The sequence below is a fragment of the Cydia strobilella genome, chromosome 17 (genome assembly GCF_947568885.1).
Source record: "Cydia strobilella chromosome 17, ilCydStro3.1, whole genome shotgun sequence".
Lineage (NCBI taxonomy): Eukaryota > Metazoa > Arthropoda > Insecta > Lepidoptera > Tortricidae > Cydia > Cydia strobilella.
The window spans coordinates 10,888,981-10,911,310 of record NC_086057.1 but is presented as its reverse complement, the minus strand read 5'-3'; the positions used below and the strand labels follow the sequence as shown (position 1 = coordinate 10,911,310).

The 22,330-nt window shown below is 44.5% G+C and overlaps 2 protein-coding genes across 2 annotated transcripts in view; one reads left to right on the top strand and one right to left on the bottom strand.

The window, feature by feature from the left end:
- Positions 1 to 117: 117 nt before the first annotated feature.
- LOC134748739 (dmX-like protein 2) overlaps positions 118 to 22,330 on the bottom strand; it is an 86,344-nt gene continuing 64,131 nt past the window's right edge. The window contains exons 44-62 of the mRNA XM_063683515.1: positions 22,048 to 22,154; positions 20,993 to 21,243; positions 20,522 to 20,713; positions 19,991 to 20,112; positions 18,939 to 19,081; positions 18,151 to 18,313; positions 17,685 to 17,787; positions 17,409 to 17,588; positions 17,025 to 17,206; positions 12,952 to 13,060; positions 10,566 to 10,649; positions 10,012 to 10,072; positions 9,634 to 9,869; positions 8,064 to 8,133; positions 7,903 to 7,977; positions 6,141 to 6,358; positions 5,357 to 5,462; positions 4,977 to 5,086; positions 118 to 4,572 (exon numbers count right to left, since the gene is read on the bottom strand). Of these exons, the coding sequence (XP_063539585.1) occupies positions 4,980 to 5,086; positions 5,357 to 5,462; positions 6,141 to 6,358; positions 7,903 to 7,977; positions 8,064 to 8,133; positions 9,634 to 9,869; positions 10,012 to 10,072; positions 10,566 to 10,649; positions 12,952 to 13,060; positions 17,025 to 17,206; positions 17,409 to 17,588; positions 17,685 to 17,787; positions 18,151 to 18,313; positions 18,939 to 19,081; positions 19,991 to 20,112; positions 20,522 to 20,713; positions 20,993 to 21,243; positions 22,048 to 22,154 (2,509 nt within the window). The 3' untranslated portion in view covers positions 118 to 4,572; positions 4,977 to 4,979. The remainder of the gene's footprint in view (positions 4,573 to 4,976; positions 5,087 to 5,356; positions 5,463 to 6,140; positions 6,359 to 7,902; positions 7,978 to 8,063; positions 8,134 to 9,633; positions 9,870 to 10,011; positions 10,073 to 10,565; positions 10,650 to 12,951; positions 13,061 to 17,024; positions 17,207 to 17,408; positions 17,589 to 17,684; positions 17,788 to 18,150; positions 18,314 to 18,938; positions 19,082 to 19,990; positions 20,113 to 20,521; positions 20,714 to 20,992; positions 21,244 to 22,047; positions 22,155 to 22,330) is intronic.
- Positions 3,457 to 4,102, top strand: LOC134749098 (uncharacterized). Its single transcript, XM_063684002.1, has 2 exons — positions 3,457 to 3,520; positions 3,822 to 4,102. Exons 1-2 carry the CDS (start codon positions 3,457 to 3,459, stop codon positions 4,100 to 4,102), a joined length of 345 nt encoding a protein of 114 aa, XP_063540072.1.

The window sequence follows — 22,330 nt, the reverse complement described above, 5'->3', positions numbered from 1 at the left end:
TTTTCAATCATGTGTTTGCTTTTATCAAGAACCATTTTTTCATTCTGCTCTATACTCAACATACAGATAATTATGAAAGGTTAATCCTAATAGGTGTCTACTAAAATTAAAAAGCACTGAATTAAGTTTACTTTTATTTTAAATGATCTTTTATAAATAAAACAAAATAAGCACTATAATGAATCTTTATATAAATTAGTATTACGTAGGTGCAGAATGCTTTTATTTATTCATATTCATCTAGTGGGTCATTTATATTCTATGTTCACGTTCTATTATCATTAGTTATTGTTTCATATGTAACTTATCAAAATAGATACAATCATATTATAAACTTTACTATAGACATGTTTTTTCACTGAAACAACGCCAATTAACTACTTACAAAATACAGATCACAGCTAAAACCCTACAAAAGTAATTTTGTACAGTCTGCACGGCAACAGTGAGGACATTCAAAATAACAAATTATGTACAGTCAGCATCAAAAGTTGCTAAGCGGACGAGGCATTCAAAATGACTTGCACACACACTCTTATTCTATTAATAATAATGTTGTGTTGACTTTATTTTGAACACCTCGTCCGCTTAGCAACTTCTGCTGCTGACTGTACCTATAGCTATATAGGTATGCGACATTTGCAGGCAAAAAGCACCGGATTGTCGGTTGTAGAAAATAGCGATTTCTAATCAAACCTGTATCGCTTTATTGACAATCGATAGTAAAATAATTGCCCTTTACTTGAAAATGGCATAAATTTTGCATATAGGTATAGATTTAGTTTTTTTTTTTCAGTGGAAAGTTTAAAGTGAATTTAAATTGACAGAATATTCGAATAGTAGATTAATCGAAAAAAAGAACCAGAATATACTTAAATTAGGTGGTCATATCAATTACGAGTAATTTTTGGATACCATACAGACAGAAAAATTTCTCTCCTGTACCCTAAAGTTATGCTGGAGCCTATTTTTTGTTTGTGATTTACATCGGTCCCGATATAGTTTACTAGAAATGGTATCAAAACTAGGCGTACTGCCAATATTATAACTTTCGGGTACAGAAAAGACAAGGTGAACAATAATGTCAATAATATGTTTATGGGTTGTATGGATACATTTGATAAATATAGGTAGACAGAAGCGTAGCTGAACTAATCTAGCCGTGGGCGAAGTTGCATCTGCAAAGCCCTTTTCTGTCAATGTGTAGGTATTCTCAAGGTAATAAAATAGGTTAGCTTTAGCGGGGCCCCTTTGAGTGCGAGGCGAGGGGCCGCTTCGCCCACGCCTAGCTACGCCACTGTATATAAATCATTAGAATATACTAGGATCTCTTACCTTTTCCAAGGTAATAAATTGTATTATTTCTACCTCGGCTCATGATATACGGGAACGTATCAAGTTAAAAAAATAAATAAAGCGTGTTCTAAAACAATGACAGAACACTAAGCAAGTTGTGATGTAGTCATTACAAAATAAATATACACAAACAATTTCGAAAACAAACGAAATTAAACATACCCGATAACAATAAATAACTCAGAAAATACTCAAGTGATTATTGTGCGAAATCTATGTACATTTACAGAATCTATAAGCTTAGTTTTCGTTTGGTTTTACACAATAGTTTTCAAATATTTTTAAATCATTAACTTTGGTGATTATATTATAACATTAACCTATAGAAATAAATACCATATCACAAATAGACTTGATTAAATAAGAAAACAACAAAAAGTGTCTTTTTGCCACTACTAATGAGAAAGGCAGTTCACATTATGTTATATAATAACTTTCATAAGATTAATGAACGGATGTAATGATGGACTAATCAGAATTTGGTGCATTTGATATGAAAAAAGCATGCTCTTATAAAGAGGAAATTAGCTGGTATTCAATCATGCTTTGTCGCAATTCCTGACAGATTCTGATATTGATAATATTGTGCAAGTTCATGAAATATTATCCAATTAAGGTCACAGTGGCAGTTTGTTCTTTGAAATTTGTACGCTAAAATCCACAAATTTCTCAAATTAGGCAAATGGCTGGGACCTATATTCTATAGACGCTCCGCCATTGATAGGCATAGGTACTCTAGGGTTTTGGGCGCGGCCCGGAAATGATTTCATGTCATTTCATTTCATTTATGACTGTAAAATAATTACTAAACTATTAATTAGAAAAAGGTAGTAAGCTTGTTAAAATAGTTTGTTTTACTAGTTTTTTCCTATTTTTGGCTAGTGTAAAACATTCCCGCACCCAGAACCCCGGGGTATGCTGATAGGTCATCCTTGGGTGTAGTTATGATTGTGATAATACTGGTAACGTAACCATGGGCGCCGCATAAACTACGCAACATACTTCATTCAAATATATATTTCTTCCAAAATACTTTGTAACTAAATATTGCTTATAAATGGATGTGTTCTCGATTGCTACCAGGTTACAAAGAGAAACTTACTTCTAAGAGCGTGGGGTGCATAAAAGCGTAACATGGATATGGTTGAAATTATTTGACATGAACAAAATTAGCGTTATTACAATCTGAAATTTGGTAGCAAGATTCTAACACGCTTAAAGTAGTACCATAGCCGCAGTTTGAGAGCTAAAATAGATAGCAAAGTAGAACCCCATACATTACGCGGTAACTAGTCACGCACTACGAGTAACATTTCACAATAATACCACAAAACAAATGGCGCCGCCCAACACTCGATCTCAGCTGTCAATTTTGCTTCTACAATATTTTTACATTAGGCGTACATTAGATATATAAAAAGCTAGTTAATCTCAAATAATTTCAACAATAGATACAGTCTCTATCGGATTTATCGCAGAGGCCGAGGTGCTCAAATATATCTGAACACGCACTCTAACGCCTTGACAATAGAGGCGCGTTCAGATATTTGTGAGCGCCTTGGCCGCTCCGATATATTTGATGGCGACTGTACAAGTAACATGTTAAAAGATTCAACAATAATGCGTTGTATCAAGCATGACCCCACAAACGAATGTGATTATATGTATTCCATAAAAGTTAAACATTACATCCACGATAGCCAACAAAGGCAATCATGAGATAAATATTATAAATTATTATGCGTTAACAAGATGCACATATAAGTAGCAAGACGCACTCACGTAAGCTAGATTGATCAAGGGGCTAACTGTAATTATTAAAGGCTTCCACGATGTGGTGGCATCGTTATTCATAAGTTAGCGATCTTATTGCACTTGGTTAAAACTAGACACAATATACTTCAGACAATACAATACCACATAAGAATTACTAACTAACTACACCTACTCGCATTTTGAAGTCACACCAACTTCGATATGAATCTAATTAAACCGACCTCAGCACTTTTAGTTTCTTAGCCGCACTAACAATAATATCACTAGGTATATATCGAGGTGTAATACGATTTTGAAACTTAAAATCATCACAGTAATTGGAGCATGTGTTATACCGTAACACTTGCTCCAGCTATTTCGATTGTGAAACATATTCAGACTGGAAACTGTGAGATAATTTTGTTGGTTCCGTAAAGCCCCAAAAGATAAAACGGTACCCGGTGTTCGAAATGATGATGATTTTAAAATGCGAGTTTACCATCTTCTTTATCCATTCACTTAGGCCCGCGGCCGATAAAGTGGACTTATACAAATTCAACCAACAACACGTGCGAATAAATAAATTATATCTGTGAAATATGGGACTACTTTCGGGAATAACGGGATTACAAGCGACACCCATCGCATCTCCGGTAACTGTGGTTTCCTGATGGGTGTCGCTTGTTTGTGACCGTCACCGGCGGCAACAGCGCCGCCCCCGCACCCCGCGCCGGAGCGGGAGTCACCGGCGACAACAGCGCCGCCCCCGCACCCCGCGCCGGAGCGGGAGTCACCGGCGACAACAGCGCCGCCCCCGCACCCCGCGCCGGAGCGGGAGTCACCGGCGACAACAGCGCCGCCCCCGCACCCCGCGCCGGAGCGGGAGTCACCGGCGACAACAGCGCCGCCCCCGCACCCCGCGCCGGAGCGGGAGTCACCGGCGACAACAGCGCGGCACCATGCCCACCATGCCCACAGACACACTCAATAACCTCAGGCCGCCACCGCGACCCGCGCCGGGAGGGGAGTCACCGTCACCGCGGGAGTTGCCGCCGGTGACTCCCAATGGTACTGGTACTCGGTTGGTGTGGCCTAGTTGGGATAGGTCTTGTGGTGAGGTGTCTGGTCCAGCCAACGCCCATGAGCCAGGGCCCGCGCCGGCCGCTGCTGAACAAGCGGTGCCGTTGCCGAGAGCCCAGGCGGCTACTAGTAGTTATGGTCGACCCTTAATCATCCTACATGCAGTATGCATACAACACAATATCTCTCATCTAAGACAAAGGTACATTACGATAAAAATTGCGAATATTTCACACTAGAATTAACTAAAGATTTAATAACAGTGACTAGTCTAACAGCGTATATCTCATACTCGTAATATTGAGTAGCAAAAACGATAAATACATCACAAGGGTATCGCGGGTAGGCCGACGGCTGCTCCCGCTGTTGCACCTCGCCTGCCTATAACCAATAACAATAATAGCATTAAAAAAAACTGCGCCTATGCAAATTAATACCGGCAACACCGGTCGACGAATTCCAACGGGGTCAAAAGACAGGGTATAAATATAGACCAAACGGTTACGAGCGGCAATTTCTCCGTGAGGCGGATCGTTCTGTGTGAATATTAAGAGTGAGCCGAATCATCACTAAACTGATATTGCGTATTAGTGGATTATTCTTCGAGTACCTTTCCTCTACCGCGAACCATACTCTGTGGAACCTCACTCTTACGTACACTGTGGTACACCCGCGCTCTTGAACGATACGATACGTAGTTCACAACAACTTAACGGACACTTTGTAAACCTTATTTCGTGGCAGTAAGGTTCACAGTGTCAACTGTATCATTACACAGTACTCACCTATTAATTAGAATACTGCGCGTGGCTCGGCGGCGGCGTGTCGCGCTCGGGCAGCTTGCGCACCTTCATGGTGCCGTCCGCGCCGCACGAGAACAGCCGACCGGCGCTGTCTGTAGGTCATACGAAAACACATTATGTCAAAACTTTCACGAGTCTTGGTAATTAGTGAGCAATCGCGGTACCAAAACTGTGTTACTCAGGAGTCCATGTATCCATTAGGACACATCATTATATGGGAATAGAAGTAAAAAAACACACAGTAATTATGAATTCCTGGCCCGCGTAACTAATTCTGTGACCCCAGCTGTGACCGTATGGACCATTACTTTTACGCTTTAAGTTATTTTTACTTCAATTCTATGCATTTACAAGCAACATACCGATATGAATCTGCGTGACGCCTTGACCGATGTGCTTGAAGAAGGAGCTGCGTGCATGCTCGCCGGCAAACGTGTGCAGTAATTGGTGCGTCATCAGTGAGAACACCTGGGAACGAATGCGGAGATTATGAAATAGTGCTTTAAATAGAAGGTACAAAGAAATTAGTAGCAGAAAGTCCTAGTCCACAATGTATCTTGGCAGGAGCGCCATGTAAGGTAAAGGTTTAGTGCTAGCGTTTGGCTTAAATAATGTCTTATATTCACCGTGGTTTGTTACGTAATTTATTGAACCGTTCGTAAATAATTGTCGTATTGATCATTGTTTTTCAGCAAAAAAGTGTATACCATTAACTTTTTTTGGAAAAACCATCAACTATTGCGTTAATTATACTCAGAATTACGAAGAAATATTTCATAATGAAATAGTGCCAAAAAAAAACTTAGTGACGTTTTACAAACATTTTGTACCCATATTTTTTTATTAAAAACTGGAGACACAATTTTTATATGTTTTAATCAATAATTCTCGTGATTTTGAGTCGCAATAACCCAAGAGTTGTTAGTATTCGAAGAAAAAGTAAACGGTACCTACACTTTTTTTCTGAAAACCCTCGTTAACTTACTGATAGTTATATGCCGATAGTTCACCTCATTGCCGTCTATATTTCAAAAACCACGAGACCATTACTATTATAATAGTCGACTTCTGTTAATTTCACAAATTTTTAGAAAGCCCTGAAACTATTAGATAAGGGTTTAGACTTTAGATGTATGTAAGACGTACCTTGATGTCCCCGTCGGCCGCGCCGATGGCGTACTGGTCCTCGTGGTGCGAGAGCGCGACGCACTTGATGGGCGCGTGGTGCGCGTGCAGCTTGTGGCGCGAGGCGCGCGTGCGCAGGTCCCACACGAACACGTCCCCGCGCCGCCCGCACGACACCAGCGCGCCGGCCGAGCCCGCCCAGGCCAGGCATGCGGCGCCGCCCTCGTGGCATGTCCAAGCTGCGGAGTAAACATCAATTATTGTTAGAGTCAGACCAAGCTCTATAAGTTGGCAGCGATTTTGATAGCACAGCACAGACTGTGCAAAGGTTAAGTAAACGCCATAAGTTTGACGTTTAAAATAGATTAATGTTTAATGCTTTGAATAATAAATGGCAAATGACATTAAATTAAATTAATTAAAAGTCAAAGTCATAATATTTTTTATTCAAATAAGCCTAGCAACAAGCACCTTTAAATTGTCAACTTTTAAATATTACCTTAATCTAAATATCAGAGCAATTTATTGATGCAGTTATTATTATTCTTAAAAACATTGAAATAGATATGTCAAACCTAATAATAACAATTTTACAAAAGGATTGTCGAACACCAAAATTGTATAACAAAATACTAGTCTAGAAATGCTAAAATGCTAAAAGAATAAAAACTTTCGACACGAAGAGTGTGTTTTTGACATAAATTTATTTTTTATTTTTACATTTGCTTATAATTATTGTTTGTTAAAATAATTAATCACAAATTCTCCTCTCTTTAGAATTGTAATAGTACATTACGATACAAGTGCGAAAACTAGGAAATACGAAACGAGTGGCGATAAATTAAAACACGACCGAAGGGAGTGTTTTAAATCGACACGATTTGCGAATTACCTATTCGCACATGTATCGTACAACGTTTTACAGTACATATGGCCCATTAAATTTTCAACATAGTTAATTAATGTGCTTATTATCGCACTAGTGCGAGCACCATATGTACTATAAATTATAGTTATAGTATATTGCAGTGCCCAACAGGGTTCACAAAGACCTAGCTTATAAGTTTAGCACCTGTACAATTACTTTGTGAATTTGCAATAAAATATTGAGTGTTGAGTATTAACACTGCCAGCCTGTGCTATCAAAATCGCTGTTAACTTAGCTTGGTCTGACTCTATGCCGAGGTAGGTAGTCCGAGGCTGAAATGATGACTCACCCGAGTTAAACACTACTTTTCATTTCGAATACGAGGAAAGTAAAATGGATGTGTTTTTTTTTAAACATGACAGTATAATTTTTTATAGTATTACTTGAGGGTACTTTCAATTAACAATTTCGGTAAAAGTATAGTTATTTATGGAATGGGGAGTTAAATATCGAAATTGAAATTTAATTCACTCGCGAAATGCTCCTAACAAAACGATAAGTGAACGTGACGTCAATGTCACTGAGAGCCCATCTTGAAGTATGGACAAAACAAGAAAATTGCGTTTTTGTCGGTGAAATATTGCGTTTATGTATATGTATAGTTACGTTACGTTTATGTATACGTACAATCTTTTTTGGATAAAATGTAAGGATTCGAATGGTACTCTCTTTTTTCCTTTTTGGAAGTAGAAAAAAACTTAGATTTTGAAACTTTCAGGTCCTGTATTTTTGTATTATTTTCATATATTATTTAAATATCCACATTATTGTGATAAATTGCTCATTTTTGCTATCTATTTTACTAGATTTTGTTATAAAATTCAACATGTGTCATCATCCCTATTGCATACTCACAAACAACTAACGCCTTCTTGATCGGCATCAACGTGTCCCATATGGCAACATTTTTGCTTTCCGAACTATGCCCGGCTGAAACAAAATGAAACAGTTAGAATTTTACAGTTTATTGCAGCTAGAACTATCACAAAATCTGAATTAAATATAATCATAATTACCTGTAGCAACTAAACTGCAGGAACCAAGAAAAACGAAGTCACTAATTCCTTTACTATGACACTGGTGAGTCTGCAAAAAAGAAAAAGTAATAAGTTTAAATAGGCCAAGAGAATTTGATTATTCTAGCGTGTTTACTTATAAACACTTGACTTTGTATGGACATTGTCATATACACGGTGTTACTTGAGCCACTGAAAACCTGAGACACCCCAACAGATTTTTTTTATTTTAAACTCATCTTGTGTATTTATTATTTAATCCGATAAATATTTAAAAAAATATTCGTTGTTTAGTTTCCTTAACAATTCTATTCGACTGGTTATTCTACACAAGAAGCTTCGTCGTTTTAGTGACATCAAACAATTGCTAGTTACCATCGCAAATACTGTTAACTGACCATTTGCATACCTTACTGCAACGAGATAAGTTTTACCAATGGGCAGTTAAGGGCGTTGCTCATTGACAAATAACGTGTCAAATGCTAGTTATTGATGTTGTTGCATTACAAACTTGTAGCCTGAGCATGTAAAAAAAAATAAAAAAAATAAAAAAATTACTCCCATTAAAATATAGCGCAATCGATTCTTCTATCGATTCTGAACAAACTGTTTTTAGGTTTTCAGTGGGTCATGAAACACCGTGTATACGAGTAGGTATCAGTTATACTGAGTGAAAAAACAATGGAAAATCACTAACAAAACCGGCCAAGTGCGAGTCGAATTCGCGCACGAAGGGTGCCGTACCATTACGCAAAATACGGCAAAAATATCACGTTTGTTGTATGGGAGCACCACTGAAAAATTTATTTTATTCTGTTTTTACTATTTGTTGTTATTAGCGACAACAGAAAAATTTTCAACTGTAGGCTGTATCTCATGAACCGTGATAGCTAGAATCACGGTTCATGAGATACAGCCTGGTGACAGTCAGATGGACAGACAGACAGACGGACAGCGGAGTAATAGGGTCCCGTTTTTACCCTTTGGCTACGGAACCCTAAAAACGACTATAATTTTCAGGTAAATACTGTACTTGATTAGATGATGACTACATTTTCATTCAAAGGTTTTATTTAAACTGTTTTAAGTCGTGTTGTTGTGCCGACGGGTGCAGCTGCCACATAGCGATGTTGTCATTCGGTAACTAGTTGGTATTACCGAACGACTTAAAGTAGAATTTACGAAGAACGACCTAGCGGAAGCGTGGGGTTGCGTAGAGTCCTGTTGTTGCGCCGACGGGTGCAGCTGCCACATAGCGAGGTTGTCGTCCGGTAATTAGTTGACATTACCGAACGAAGTTAAAGTAGAACTCACTAAGAACGGCCTAGCTGAAGCGTGAGGTTGCGGAGAGTCGTGTTGCTGGGCCCACAGGTGCAGCTGCCACATGGGGAGGTTGCCGTCCACGAACTGTTGCGTTATTCGAAGTATAAAGTAGAACTTACAAAGAACGGCCTAGCGGAAGCGTGAGGTTGCGAAGAGTCGTGTTGCTGGGCCCACGGGTGCAGCTGCCACATGGGGAGGTTGCCGTCCATGAACTGTTGCGTTATTCGAAGTATAAAGTAGAACTTACGAAGAAAGGCCTAGCTGAAGCGTGAGGTTGCGAAGAGTCGTGTTGCTGCGCCGACGGGTGGAGCTGCCACATGGCAAGGTTGCCGTCGGCATCCGCAGCCGCAAACTTGTTCCCGTAGTCGGAGAAGCGGACGCGGGTGACCTTGGCGAAGGCGCCGGGCGCGCGCACCGACCATACGCACGATGAGTGGCCCCATTCCCAGAGTTGGACTGAGCCGTCGGCGCCGCCCGTCAGGTCTGATTAAAGTTGGGAAAGGTCAGTATTAATTTAATTTCACATAAATGATGAAATTGCCACACTGTCATTGCAAGTGCCACGCTGAGTTAGTTTGGTCGGACTCTAATTTACGCGATAATGTTGGAATTATCGTATACTTACACAATGGTTGCGAAGGATGAGCTGCCATACGCTTGATGTTATCAATTTTGTGTTTCAGCACCTATACATAAATGAATATTGTATATCATTTCGAAAGAACATAAATCTACATTACATATATGGTGCATAAAAAAGAAAACGTGTTGTACTTATAAAAAAATAATAATGAACAAATTGGTATTTTGTGTTAAACAGACACCGGACAGATCATGCTTTTTGCAGGTTAAACAGGCATCGGACAACACAAACATACATAAGCTCCGAACGATAATACCAACGCACACATACACCTAAACAGGAGAAAATAAATCGGTCCACGGCTACAGGATCTGCTACAATGAAAAACGAAGTGAAAAAAATTATAAATCCATAAACAAAGAGCGATGTTTGATGACGAACCGAAATCTACGAAATTCCTGTTCAAATAAAAAAAAACCTGCGAAAAAGGAAACTGATAGCGATAATAAACAAAATAAACATCGAGCTGAAGTGCAAACCACTGGTTCAGAAAGTGACTGTAACAGTGAACGAAACTGGCTAGGGTTGTCACTGACCGGTTTCATGAGAAGCTTCGAACGGTGGAGCACCAGGCGACAGTATTTCGCGTCGTGGCAACCCGGGAACTGCAAGCCCTTCACCTGCGACCAACTCTCAGTTACGACCCACGAACACATTACAGTTATTCTATGTGAAACAAGTTATTGTAATCTAAACCGACAAGAGATTGTGCTATGCTTAGTGTTGACTACATTTTATTGTGATCAACCCTGCGATCGTTTGTGCGTTTACCGGTCTAGCTGTCGGCTAATAGAAGTATAGGTAAGCATGAGCGAAGCCCCGCAACGACGACACGGATACAGATAACGTCACGTACATACACAATCCACACCACGTTAGTATCGCTGCGAACGAATCAGTGTTATTTGAATTTGAAACTTACACTGTTGTATTTTGAGTGTAATTTGGTTTGCGGACATTGAATGAAATGAAATGAATATTCTTTAATTCAGACCATGTCCATATACAATTAAATTACATGTAAAATTAATATTAAATTATATAATAAATTTCATTTGTTAGTAGCAGTATTAAGCCTTACATTGATTCGTTCGACAGCTAACCCGTTTTGTGCATTAGTTAATATCATTCACGTACTGTGACAATATACGCTTCGTGGCCAGTTGGCTTAGTACTTGCGTGGCTTGCCCGTCGATCCAGCTGTCAATCAATTCATTATTTACAACAATCAGTCGTTTCATACACGATCGCATTCCGTCAATTGCATTAATTCAATTGTCGCTTTCGAGACAATCGTTAGCTTCACTTATTTTGTGGTAAAAACCAATAACATAACTATCAATCAATTGTACCAAAGTATTAGTATCATTCCATGGAGTTAAATTGTTGCCAATGACCCATCCAACCAATAAATCAACCTTTATGAGATTATTAGTTTGTTATACTATACATACATATTTATTAGTATTAGGTACAGACTTATGATGTACTATTATTTATTAGTAGTTTCAGTAATATGAGTCACATTATATGACTTACTTCGCTACTATAACAATTATATCCATACTCAATAAACTTCTCTCTCTTCTCTTCTAAAATCTTATTTATAAAATAATAACGAAATAATTATATATGCAATTATAATGACGTACATATCTAATATATCTTTATCACATACTGCGCGTTATTGAGTGTCAGCATTCAGCATTTGTAGTTCTCGCAGTACAGTAGTTATTAGAAAAAGACTTCTATGACGACTGAAGGGTCAAGGAATTTGCCACATCGTTACGTGTCTGAGTTTCATATTAATGGGGTTGGCCGGTCGAAATAAATAGCAGATGGCGCCAGCATAGCTTGCCCTGTCAAACCCTAGAATTGTCAAATTTTTGTTTTTTTAATGCCCTGGATGCCAGCCCTTTAAGCCAAATCTCATAGAAAACGGGGCAAGCTATGATGGCGCCATCTCTGCAAACCTTTGACAGTTGCCAACCCCATTGATACTGTGATAAGGTACGAAGTAAAACAGAATTCAAATTACTTGACTGCACTTACGAAATATCTAATCATTTATAAAATCATCTGTTCTCTTCATATCACACATATTTAACCCTTTCCCAGGCCGCACCAATATACACGGTTTTCTCAAAAAATCCAAATATATTCCCAATTAATTCAGCTTTGATTATTGATTTGAAGACAAGTCACATTTCCTGAAAGTTCAATCTAATTTGTACCCCTTGAATCGGATTACTAAAGTTGAAATTCTATTGGCGCGTATGTGGTCGATAAATCATACTGTGCCTGGAATAGGGCTAAACCCACCCAGGAATATAAAAACTTATGAATTAGTAGTAGTAGTAATCACTTTATTGTACACAACACAGGTTTACAAAAATAAATTACAGTAATGGAAGTACAAAGGCGAACTTATCCCTATAAGGGATCTCTTCCAGCTAACCTTTGAATTAGTTATGTGCGTTAGATGTCACATTTGGATACTTCATTGATTTGATAAGTCGTGTTATGAAAATTATTCATCCCAGAAAGGTGCACACTTATACCGTAGCTCGCGTTGTGATTTATTTGGATTTTCACTAGGCTCTTGCACATATGTGTCTGAGTTAACTACAGCTCGGCCAGCAAGCCGTATCACGAGCATTTTTTTTAATATTTATGTGGCGACAATTTTGTTTTATTTTTTAATTGCCTCATTATTTTTGTAATACGACTCGCTATACTACGTATGGAATTAATTCATGATTTTTTTTACCAATTAATTTCATGAGGTGAAAAGTGCTAGTGTTTTACTATAAATGTTTTCAGACTACCACGTCGTGGTCCTTGTCTTCGATTTGGGGTAGAATCAATTTATGGAGTATTTGATGTCGCGTTCAATAATGAACGGGTTAAAAGTATACTTACAACGCTGGCGCCCCGCCCCGTCTGACTCGCCATACCGACTGGGATCTGCGGCGCGTTAGGGTTCAACGGCGAGCTGTTGCCGGTGCCTGGCACGGAACCGTTGTTAGGCCTGCCAGAATAATTACAACATATAAAATTGAAAATTGCCATAAAAATAAGCCTAACACCACTGTACAAACAGCTCTAGTGTTTATAAATTCCTCCTCGCCCGCGCCGGCAGGAGAGTACACGTGTACTGTACTGACTTGTCCTGGTGCTGTATGAGCAGGAAGCCGGTGTCGGGCAGCGCGGCGGGGTCGGCCGCGAGCGCCAGCAGGTCCACCTCGCACTGTCCTCGCCCGCGCCGGCAGGAGAGACATCTGTACACGTGTACTGTACTGACTTGTCCTGGTGCTGTATGAGCAGGAAGCCGGTGTCGGGCAGCGCGGCGGGGTCGGCCGCGAGCGCCAGCAGGTCCACCTCGCACTGTCCTCGCCCGCGCCGGCAGGAGAGACATCTGTACACGTGTACTGTACTGACTTGTCCTGGTGCTGTACGAACAGGAAGCCGGTGTCGGGCAGCGCGGCGGGGTCGGCCGCGGGCGCCAGCAGGTCCACCTCGCACTGTCCTCGCCCGCGCCGGCAGGAGAGACATCTGTACACGTGTACTGTACTGACTTGTCCTGGTGCTGTATGAGCAGGAAGCCGGTGTCGGGCAGCGCGGTGGGGTCGGCCGCGAGCGCCAGCAGGTCCACCTCGCACTGTCCTCGCCAGCGCCGGCAGGAGAGATCTGTACACGTGTACTGTACTGACTTGTCCTGGTGCTGTACGAGCAGGAAGCCGGTGTCGGGCAGCGCGGTGGGGTCGGCCGCGAGCGCCAGCAGGTCCACCTCGCACTGTCCTCGCCCGCGCCGGCAGGAGAGACATCTGTACACGTGTACTGTACTGACTTGTCCTGGTGCTGTATGAGCAGGAAGCCGGTGTCGGGCAGCGCGGTGGGGTCGGCCGCGAGCGCCAGCAGGTCCACCTCGCACTGTCCTCGCCAGCGCCGGCAGGAGAGATCTGTACACGTGTACTGTACTGACTTGTCCTGGTGCTGTACGAGCAGGAAGCCGGTGTCGGGCAGCGCGGTGGGGTCGGCCGCGAGCGCCAGCAGGTCCACCTCGCACTGTCCTCGCCCGCGCCGGCAGGAGAGACATCTGTACACGTGTACTGTACTGACTTGTCCTGGTGCTGTATGAGCAGGAAGCCGGTGTCGGGCAGCGCGGCGGGGTCGGCCGCGAGCGCCATCAGGTCCACCTCGCACTGTCCTCGCCCGCGCCGGCAGGAGAGACATCTGTACACGTGTACTGTACTGACTTGTCCTGGTGCTGTATGAGCAGGAAGCCGGTGTCGGGCAGCGCGGCGGGGTCGGCCGCGAGCGCCAGCAGGTCCACCTCGCACTGTCCTCGCCCGCGCCGGCAGGAGAGACATCTGTACACGTGTACTGTACTGACTTGTCCTGGTGCTGTACGAGCAGGAAGCCGGTGTCGGGCAGCGCGGTGGGGTCGGCCGCGAGCGCCAGCAGGTCCACCTCGCACTGTCCTCGCCCGCGCCGGCAGGAGAGACATCTGTACACGTGTACTGTACTGACTTGTCCTGGTGCTGTACGAGCAGGAAGCCGGTGTCGGGCAGCGCGGTGGGGTCGGCCGCGAGCGCCAGCAGGTCCACCTCGCACTGTCCTCGCCCGCGCCGGCAGGAGAGACATCTGTACACGTGTACTGTACTGACTTGTCCTGGTGCTGTATGAGCAGGAAGCCGGTGTCGGGCAGCGCGGTGGGGTCGGCCGCGAGCGCCAGCAGGTCCACCTCGCACTGTCCTCGCCCGCGCCGGCAGGAGAGACATCTGTACACGTGTACTGTACTGACTTGTCCTGGTGCTGTACGAGCAGGAAGCCGGTGTCGGGCAGCGCGGTGGGGTCGGCCGCGAGCGCCAGCAGGTCCACCTCGCACTGTCCTCGCCAGCGCCGGCAGGAGAGACATCTGTACACGTGTACTGTACTGACTTGTCCTGGTGCTGTACGAGCAGGAAGCCGGTGTCGGGCAGCGCGGTGGGGTCGGCCGCGAGCGCCAGCAGGTCCACCTCGCACTGTCCTCGCCAGCGCCGGCAGGAGAGATCTGTACACGTGTACTGTACTGACTTGTCCTGGTGCTGTACGAGCAGGAAGCCGGTGTCGGGCAGCGCGGCGGGGTCGGCCGCGAGCGCCAGCAGGTCCACCTCGCACTGTCCTCGCCCGCGCCGGCAGGAGAGACATCTGTACACGTGTACTGTACTGACTTGTCCTGGTGCTGTATGAGCAGGAAGCCGGTGTCGGGCAGCGCGGCGGGGTCGGCCGCGAGCGCCAGCAGGTCCACCTCGCACTGTCCTCGCCCGCGCCGGCAGGAGAGACATCTGTACACGTGTACTGTACTGACTTGTCCTGGTGCTGTATGAGCAGGAAGCCGGTGTCGGGCAGCGCGGTGGGGTCGGCCGCGAGCGCCAGCAGGTCCACCTCGCACTGTCCTCGCCCGCGCCGGCAGGAGAGATCTGTACACGTGTACTGTACTGACTTGTCCTGGTGCTGTATGAGCAGGAAGCCGGTGTCGGGCAGCGCGGCGGGGTCGGCCGCGAGCGCCAGCAGGTCCACCTCGCACTGTCCTCGCCCGCGCCAGCAGGAGAGACATCTGTACACGTGTACTGTACTGACTTGTCCTGGTGCTGTATGAGCAGGAAGCCGGTGTCGGGCAGCGCGGCGGGGTCGGCCGCGAGCGCCAGCAGGTCCACCTCGCACTGTCCTCGCCCGCGCCGGCAGGAGAGACATCTGTACACGTGTACTGTACTGACTTGTCCTGGTGCTGTATGAGCAGGAAGCCGGTGTCGGGCAGCGCGGCGGGGTCGGCCGCGAGCGCCAGCAGGTCCACCTCGCACTGTCCTCGCCCGCGCCGGCAGGAGAGACATCTGTACACGTGTACTGTACTGACTTGTCCTGGTGCTGTATGAGCAGGAAGCCGGTGTCGGGCAGCGCGGCGGGGTCGGCCGCGAGCGCCAGCAGGTCCACCTCGCACTGTCCTCGCCCGCGCCGGCAGGAGAGACATCTGTACACGTGTACTGTACTGACTTGTCCTGGTGCTGTATGAGCAGGAAGCCGGTGTCGGGCAGCGCGGCGGGGTCGGCCGTGAGCGCCAGCAGGTCCACCTCGCACTGTCCTCGCCCGCGCCGGCAGGAGAGACATCTGTACACGTGTACTGTACTGACTTGACCTGGTGCTGTATGAGCAGGAAGCCGGTGTCGGGCAGCGCGGCGGGGTCGGCCGCGAGCGCCAGCAGGTCCACCTCGCACTGTCCTCGCCCGCGCCGGCAGGAGAGACATCTGTACACGTGTACTGTACTGACTTGTCCTGGTGCTGTATGAGCAGGAAGCCGGTGTCGGGCAGCGCGGCGGGGTCGGCCGCGAGCGCCAGCAGGTCCACCTCGCACTGTCCTCGCCCGCGCCGGCAGGAGAGACATCTGTACACGTGTACTGTACTGACTTGTCCTGGTGCTGTATGAGCAGGAAGCCGGTGTCGGGCAGCGCGGCGGGGTCGGCCGCGAGCGCCAGCAGGTCCACCTCGCACTGTCCTCGCCCGCGCCGGCAGGAGAGACATCTGTACACGTGTACTGTACTGACTTGTCCTGGTGCTGTATGAGCAGGAAGCCGGTGTCGGGCAGCGCGGCGGGGTCGGCCGTGAGCGCCAGCAGGTCCACCTCGCACTGTCCTCGCCCGCGCCGGCAGGAGAGACATCTGTACACGTGTACTGTACTGACTTGTCCTGGTGCTGTATGAGCAGGAAGCCGGTGTCGGGCAGCGCGGCGGGGTCGGCCGCGAGCGCCAGCAGGTCCACCTCGCACTGTCCTCGCCCGCGCCGGCAGGAGAGACATCTGTACACGTGTACTGTACTGACTTGTCCTGGTGCTGTATGAGCAGGAAGCCGGTGTCGGGCAGCGCGGCGGGGTCGGCCGTGAGCGCCAGCAGGTCCACCTCGCACTGTCCTCGCCCGCGCCGGCAGGAGAGACATCTGTACACGTGTACTGTACTGACTTGTCCTGGTGCTGTATGAGCAGGAAGCCGGTGTCGGGCAGCGCGGCGGGGTCGGCCGCGAGCGCCAGCAGGTCCACCTCGCACTCGTCCTCGGCCCAGCTCGCGCCGCCACGCAATAGGAGCGACACGTCCATCTCTTGCACCTCTCGCGCCGTTGCTACCGCGAGCAATGCACCGCCGACCTGCAATATTTATCATTATAAGAGCCTAGAAATCCAAGTTAAAAAATCACAAACATTCCGTAAGCTAGATTCATTTGACAAGCAACTGAGTATCTATGGAAGTTTCGGCGAAAATACTAATTAATACCTTCTTTCTTTAATTAGTACCTTCTAGTTAGGGTCTATTTTTCAACTTCCTTTCGTGTAAAGAAAACCAACTCACCCGATTGAGACAGAAAGCAGCAATGGAGTCCTGCTCCTTGTGTATAATCCTGACTGGATTGTGCAGATCGTCCCCGAGCCTTTGTTGGTTAGGCAGGCAGCCCGGACGCGGTTCGCCGGTCCCTTCTGCTGTGAGGGACATGGTTCGACGCCGGGAGAACACCGCGCGGATAAATATTTCCTACAATAACAGGTTTTATTGTATTCACAGGCACCAGATAAAATAGTTTAATTTTAAGGCTTATTTAAATGCAAAAGATGGTTTTATTTAAGGTACCTGAACTAACTCCTGTCGAACGAGGAAACTCCACAATCGTCTCGCAGGCGCAGTGCTAAATAGATTCGAGTTGAATGGCGTGTTGTGTTTTTCTAACAAGCATCTGGAAGCAATAAGTTTGTTTAGTGTTTTAGTAACATCCAGATTATAACGAAATATTTAGTTAAAAAAGTTAATCACAGATACATGTTTTAGTCTTTAGAGCGTTCAATGGTTGACTGGTGGGCACTGTCAGATTGCTCGCCATGTAATCTCTCACTTTTATTTGTGAATTCGTTCATATTAAATTTGACTTCCAGTCAGCCCCTCTACTTATTAACTTTTTTCTTGTACTCTACACTTTACGATCAGACGCTCTTTATTACATAAAAGGGCCAGCTGGCAATTGCTGTAAGAGGAAGGCTGTAGTCAGGTTCTCAGCTGCCGCCATTGGTCCACGCAGCGGGCACGGGGACCGGTAACTGACCTGTACTTGTTGATGGGCGGGCCGGCCGGCAGCTGCTCCGGGAAGCAGCCCGGGATGTAGTCGGGGGGCGGAGCGCGCGATTCCAGGTTCTCGGTTAACTGCTGCTGCCATTGGTCTACGCGACGTAAGGCGGCGTGCACGGTTGGACTCGTTGTTGCCAGCTCTAAAAATGTACAGACAAATTTAATTGTGTCAATGTAAACACAATTAGCCTCATGCATGAAGTTTATATTTGAACGAAATATGTTTTATTCGGATGTTTGTTACCGTTATATCATGTTACAAATGCATTTCCGTTTTTAAATTACCATTTAATTACTTAAAATTATAAATAAAAAGTACAAAAATTTGCCCGCGAAAAGCTATTGAGCGAAACGCTCGAAACGCCACGTGACGTCACGCGTTTGACAGATTAGTTTCATTAGTAGCAAACGTCAGTTGGGCCGCCCAACGTGTGACGTCATCACGCTCTGTCGAATTCGCGCAAAAAATTATGAGCGTTTCAACCGCTCAAAAATTTTCAACATTTTAAATATTTTTTAATAAAATAATGTTAAGGTTTACAAAAGTATTTTTATCATCTCCGGTGTTCCAACGATATAAATTATGAATCCAAAAATAAAAATAAATTCATGCATGGAGCTAATTTGCAAAAAGCCCTTCATCAATCACAACGCTCGACTTAAGAGATAAGTTAACGAAAAACACGGTTGAAATTGAAAAGGTTTCTTATACGTAAACCAATGCAGAACTGTAACATGTAATGTACTTAGAGCCAGTTACTATACCTGACATCTCGATGCCGCAGAGCTGCAGGAAGTGCTGCAACTTCTGCTGCGAGAGCCGCAGCACCGCGACGCGCATCAGCACCCACGAGTAAGAGTCCGGGTCGGAGTGCTCTGTATTCACTAGTTTAGTGCGCTTCGCCTCTCTGTACGTGAACAATATTAGTGTTATACGACTTATACGAGTATATAGTCTTTAGTTTTCAAACTGAGCTACTTGGAGATTCTATTGTGTATTGTATTAGAATTATTAGAAACCACAAACCGGAGGCGCCATAAAAAAGGGTCAGAACGCTATTTGATGTTGACCTATTATCATCTCTATGGTCCTAAGCAGTAGAGACATAATGAACAGGGCACAGTGGGAACCCACTAGGGGCTGAGGGACATATTGCTTATTTGAGAGTTGGTAGTTGCCAAGTAGTATGAAGATGTCGTCCCACAAAAGTTCATATTTTCAGCACTTCGTGCGTTGGCGTCGCTTGTATTTCCCCTACCACCAACTTCGCATATTGCCAATAATAGGGATGATGACACATGTTGAATTTTATATTGAAATCTACTAAAATAGACAGCAATTTGTCACAATAATGTGGAATTTAAAATAATATATGGAAATAATACAAAAATACAGGACCTGAAAGTTTCAAAATTTAAGTTTTTTTTTAATTTCCAAAAAGGAAAAAAGTAAGGGTACCATTCGATTCCTTACATTTTACCCAACAAAAGATTGTACGGCAACTGTAAACATGAACGCAATATTTCACCGACAAAAATGCAATTTTCTTGTTTTGTCCATACTTCAAGATGGGCTCTGACTCAAGATGGGCGATGAGAGTGTCACGTTCACTTATCGTTTTGTTAGGAGCGTTTCGCGAGTGAAGTACAACTCGAGGACTTTGACTGTCACTTCTGACTTTTGTATTGCTTTAATGCCATTGCATTAGGATCAAATGTCTATGCCCATTGGTCCCATATAGACATTTGATCCTAAAAACAAATCTGATCGATTGATACCATTAATGAAAATATGTCATCTAGCCTATAGCACTTACCTGGCCGGGTTAGTATCAAAGATGTCGTCATCGTCTGCTTCGCTGCCGCTGTCATCGGGATCTTCGGCACCCGACTCCGCTGAATCGTAATCGCAGCAATCTGGGTCTTGCTCGGGAGTTGGCTAAATATAAAAGACAATGTTAGGGTTGTTTCCTATTGACATTTCAGAATGTCGACCGCTAAGATAGTCATATTTCATTCATAAAAACAATTAGAATTTTACAAGTCTGAATTAATTCAACTTAATTTTTTTTGGAGTACACAGATTAGTGCAGTAGCGGACGAATTTGGGAGTTGACCACCGCATGCTGCGTGGTGATTAGTTGCTTTCCGAAGAAATTTGATATAGAGTAAAATATTAGAATAATATCATAAGAGTATGTTTCATGCGTCTCGTAAGTTCATTACACTCTTGCTCTAAGCTGATGTGACAACATTTGACGGGGAAAACTAAATTAACACTACTATCGTTATAGAAAATTGTTAAGGTTATTTAGGCGTATTCAGGTTAGAAATCAAAGTTAACGAACCTTGTTCAACAGGAACGTCAGTATACTGCAGTAGGGCGGCACGAACTGCTCCCTGTAGGTGGGCCTGCCCTCCTGGATGTTCTTGTGCGGGACCGAGGGCCCGAGCCCCAGCAGCCGCATGTTGAGCAGCGCTCGCTTCTCGCGGAGGGAGGACCATACGGAGGTACCCTCAGGGCGTTCTACTAGTTTTGGCTGCGAAACAAATACTAAATAAGTGTAATCAATAGGGGATATTACTGCAATGTTCTGCCACCAGAGTGCAGAACTAGCCTAGTATAAATATGTTTTAATATGTGTTCAATAAACTAATGTTTAAATGTTATATTGTAATGGCGTTATTCATAAACGTTCGTCAAATCAAACAAACCGTTGATAATCGTTTGCCCCTATCCATCATATAGACATCTCTGCTCGATAGAATGAGACAACATCAAACAGAGGTTGTAAAGTTATATGTGTGTAAAAGTAGACCTGCGGCGGGGGCGGCGCCGGCGCGGTGGTGAGCAGACGGCGCACGCCGCCGCCGAACAGGCGCGCGTGCACGCGCGTGTCGGCCGTGTGCGCCGCCAGCCGGTACAGCAGGTGCGCGTCGCGCGCCGCCAGCGCCCAGCCCAGCAGCGCCAGGTACACCGCGCAGAACGCCTCGGCCAGCAGCACGGGCAGGCGGGGGGCTTCCTCCTCCTCGGCCGCCCGCAACGCGAGCCCGCGTAACGCCGATACTCCTAAACGAACAGAACAATTAGCCTCATGCATGAACTTTATATTTGAACGAAATATGTTTTATTCGGATGTTTGTTACCGTTATATCATGTTACAAATGCATTTCCGTTTTTAAATTACCATTTAATTACTTAAAATTATAAATAAAAAGTACAAAAATTTGCCCGCGAAAAGCTAGTGAGCGAAACGCTCGAAACGCCAAGTGACGTCACGCGTTCGACAGATTAATGTCATTAGTAGCAAACATCAGTTGGGCCGCCCAACGTGTGACGTCATCACGCTCTGTCGAATTCGCGCCAAAAATTATGAGCGTTTCAACCGCTCAATAATTTTCAACATTTTAAATATTTTTTAATAAAATAATGTTAAGGTTTACAAAAGTATTTTTATCATTTCCGGTGTTCCAACGATATAAATTATGAATCCAAAAATAAAAATAAATTCATGCATGGAGCTAATTATCATCCGTACAAGTGAGACACGATCGAAACAGTTGTACGGTCGGCATCAATAGTAGCGGACGAAACGACGCACCGAAAGTATCCGCCATCCTGGAATACTTTTCATATATCTCTACAGTTCGCGTTCAAAAGTATCTATTACAGTTTGATTGTTCTACATATAGAGACATATATCTCTTTTTTGCAATGGAATGCTGTTAGAGAATGGTAGCTAGATACTTTTGACGCGTAGTCTGATCCGCAAGCGTAAACTGGACGCGAAAAAAGCTTCTCGCGCCGTCGGGAATCAATTTGTCAAAATAATACCTAATTAAACTAAGTTAGAATTAAGGTAATTAATTTTACCTGGCCATTTGTTAGGTGGGGTGGTGACAGTGAGCTCTTCAGTCGAATATCGCCGTTGCCGAGCCAGCATATGCGACGTGTGGGTTCCAGGTGTTTCGGCAATAATACTGTTGCAGGAAAATAAAAAGAATTATTGACTGCAGAATATTATAAAGAGAGAGGCCGGGTATGCGAAGCAAAAAGTCTTATTGTAAAACGGAAGTGGCGCTGTTTGTAGAAGGTTTTAACAATAAATGTCATTCTTTCTTTTTTTCTATTGAAGTTTCGAAAAAATATTCTATAT

Excerpts from the sequence above, each read along its gene's own strand:
- LOC134749098 (XM_063684002.1), top strand. The coding sequence starts at position 3,457 with ATGTGTTATACCGTAACACTTGCTCCAGCTATTTCGATTGTGAAACAT. Across the intron at positions 3,521-3,821 it reads ACATATTCAGACTGGAAACT|CGCCGCCCCCGCACCCCGCG; the intron begins GTGAGATAATTT and ends CGGCGGCAACAG.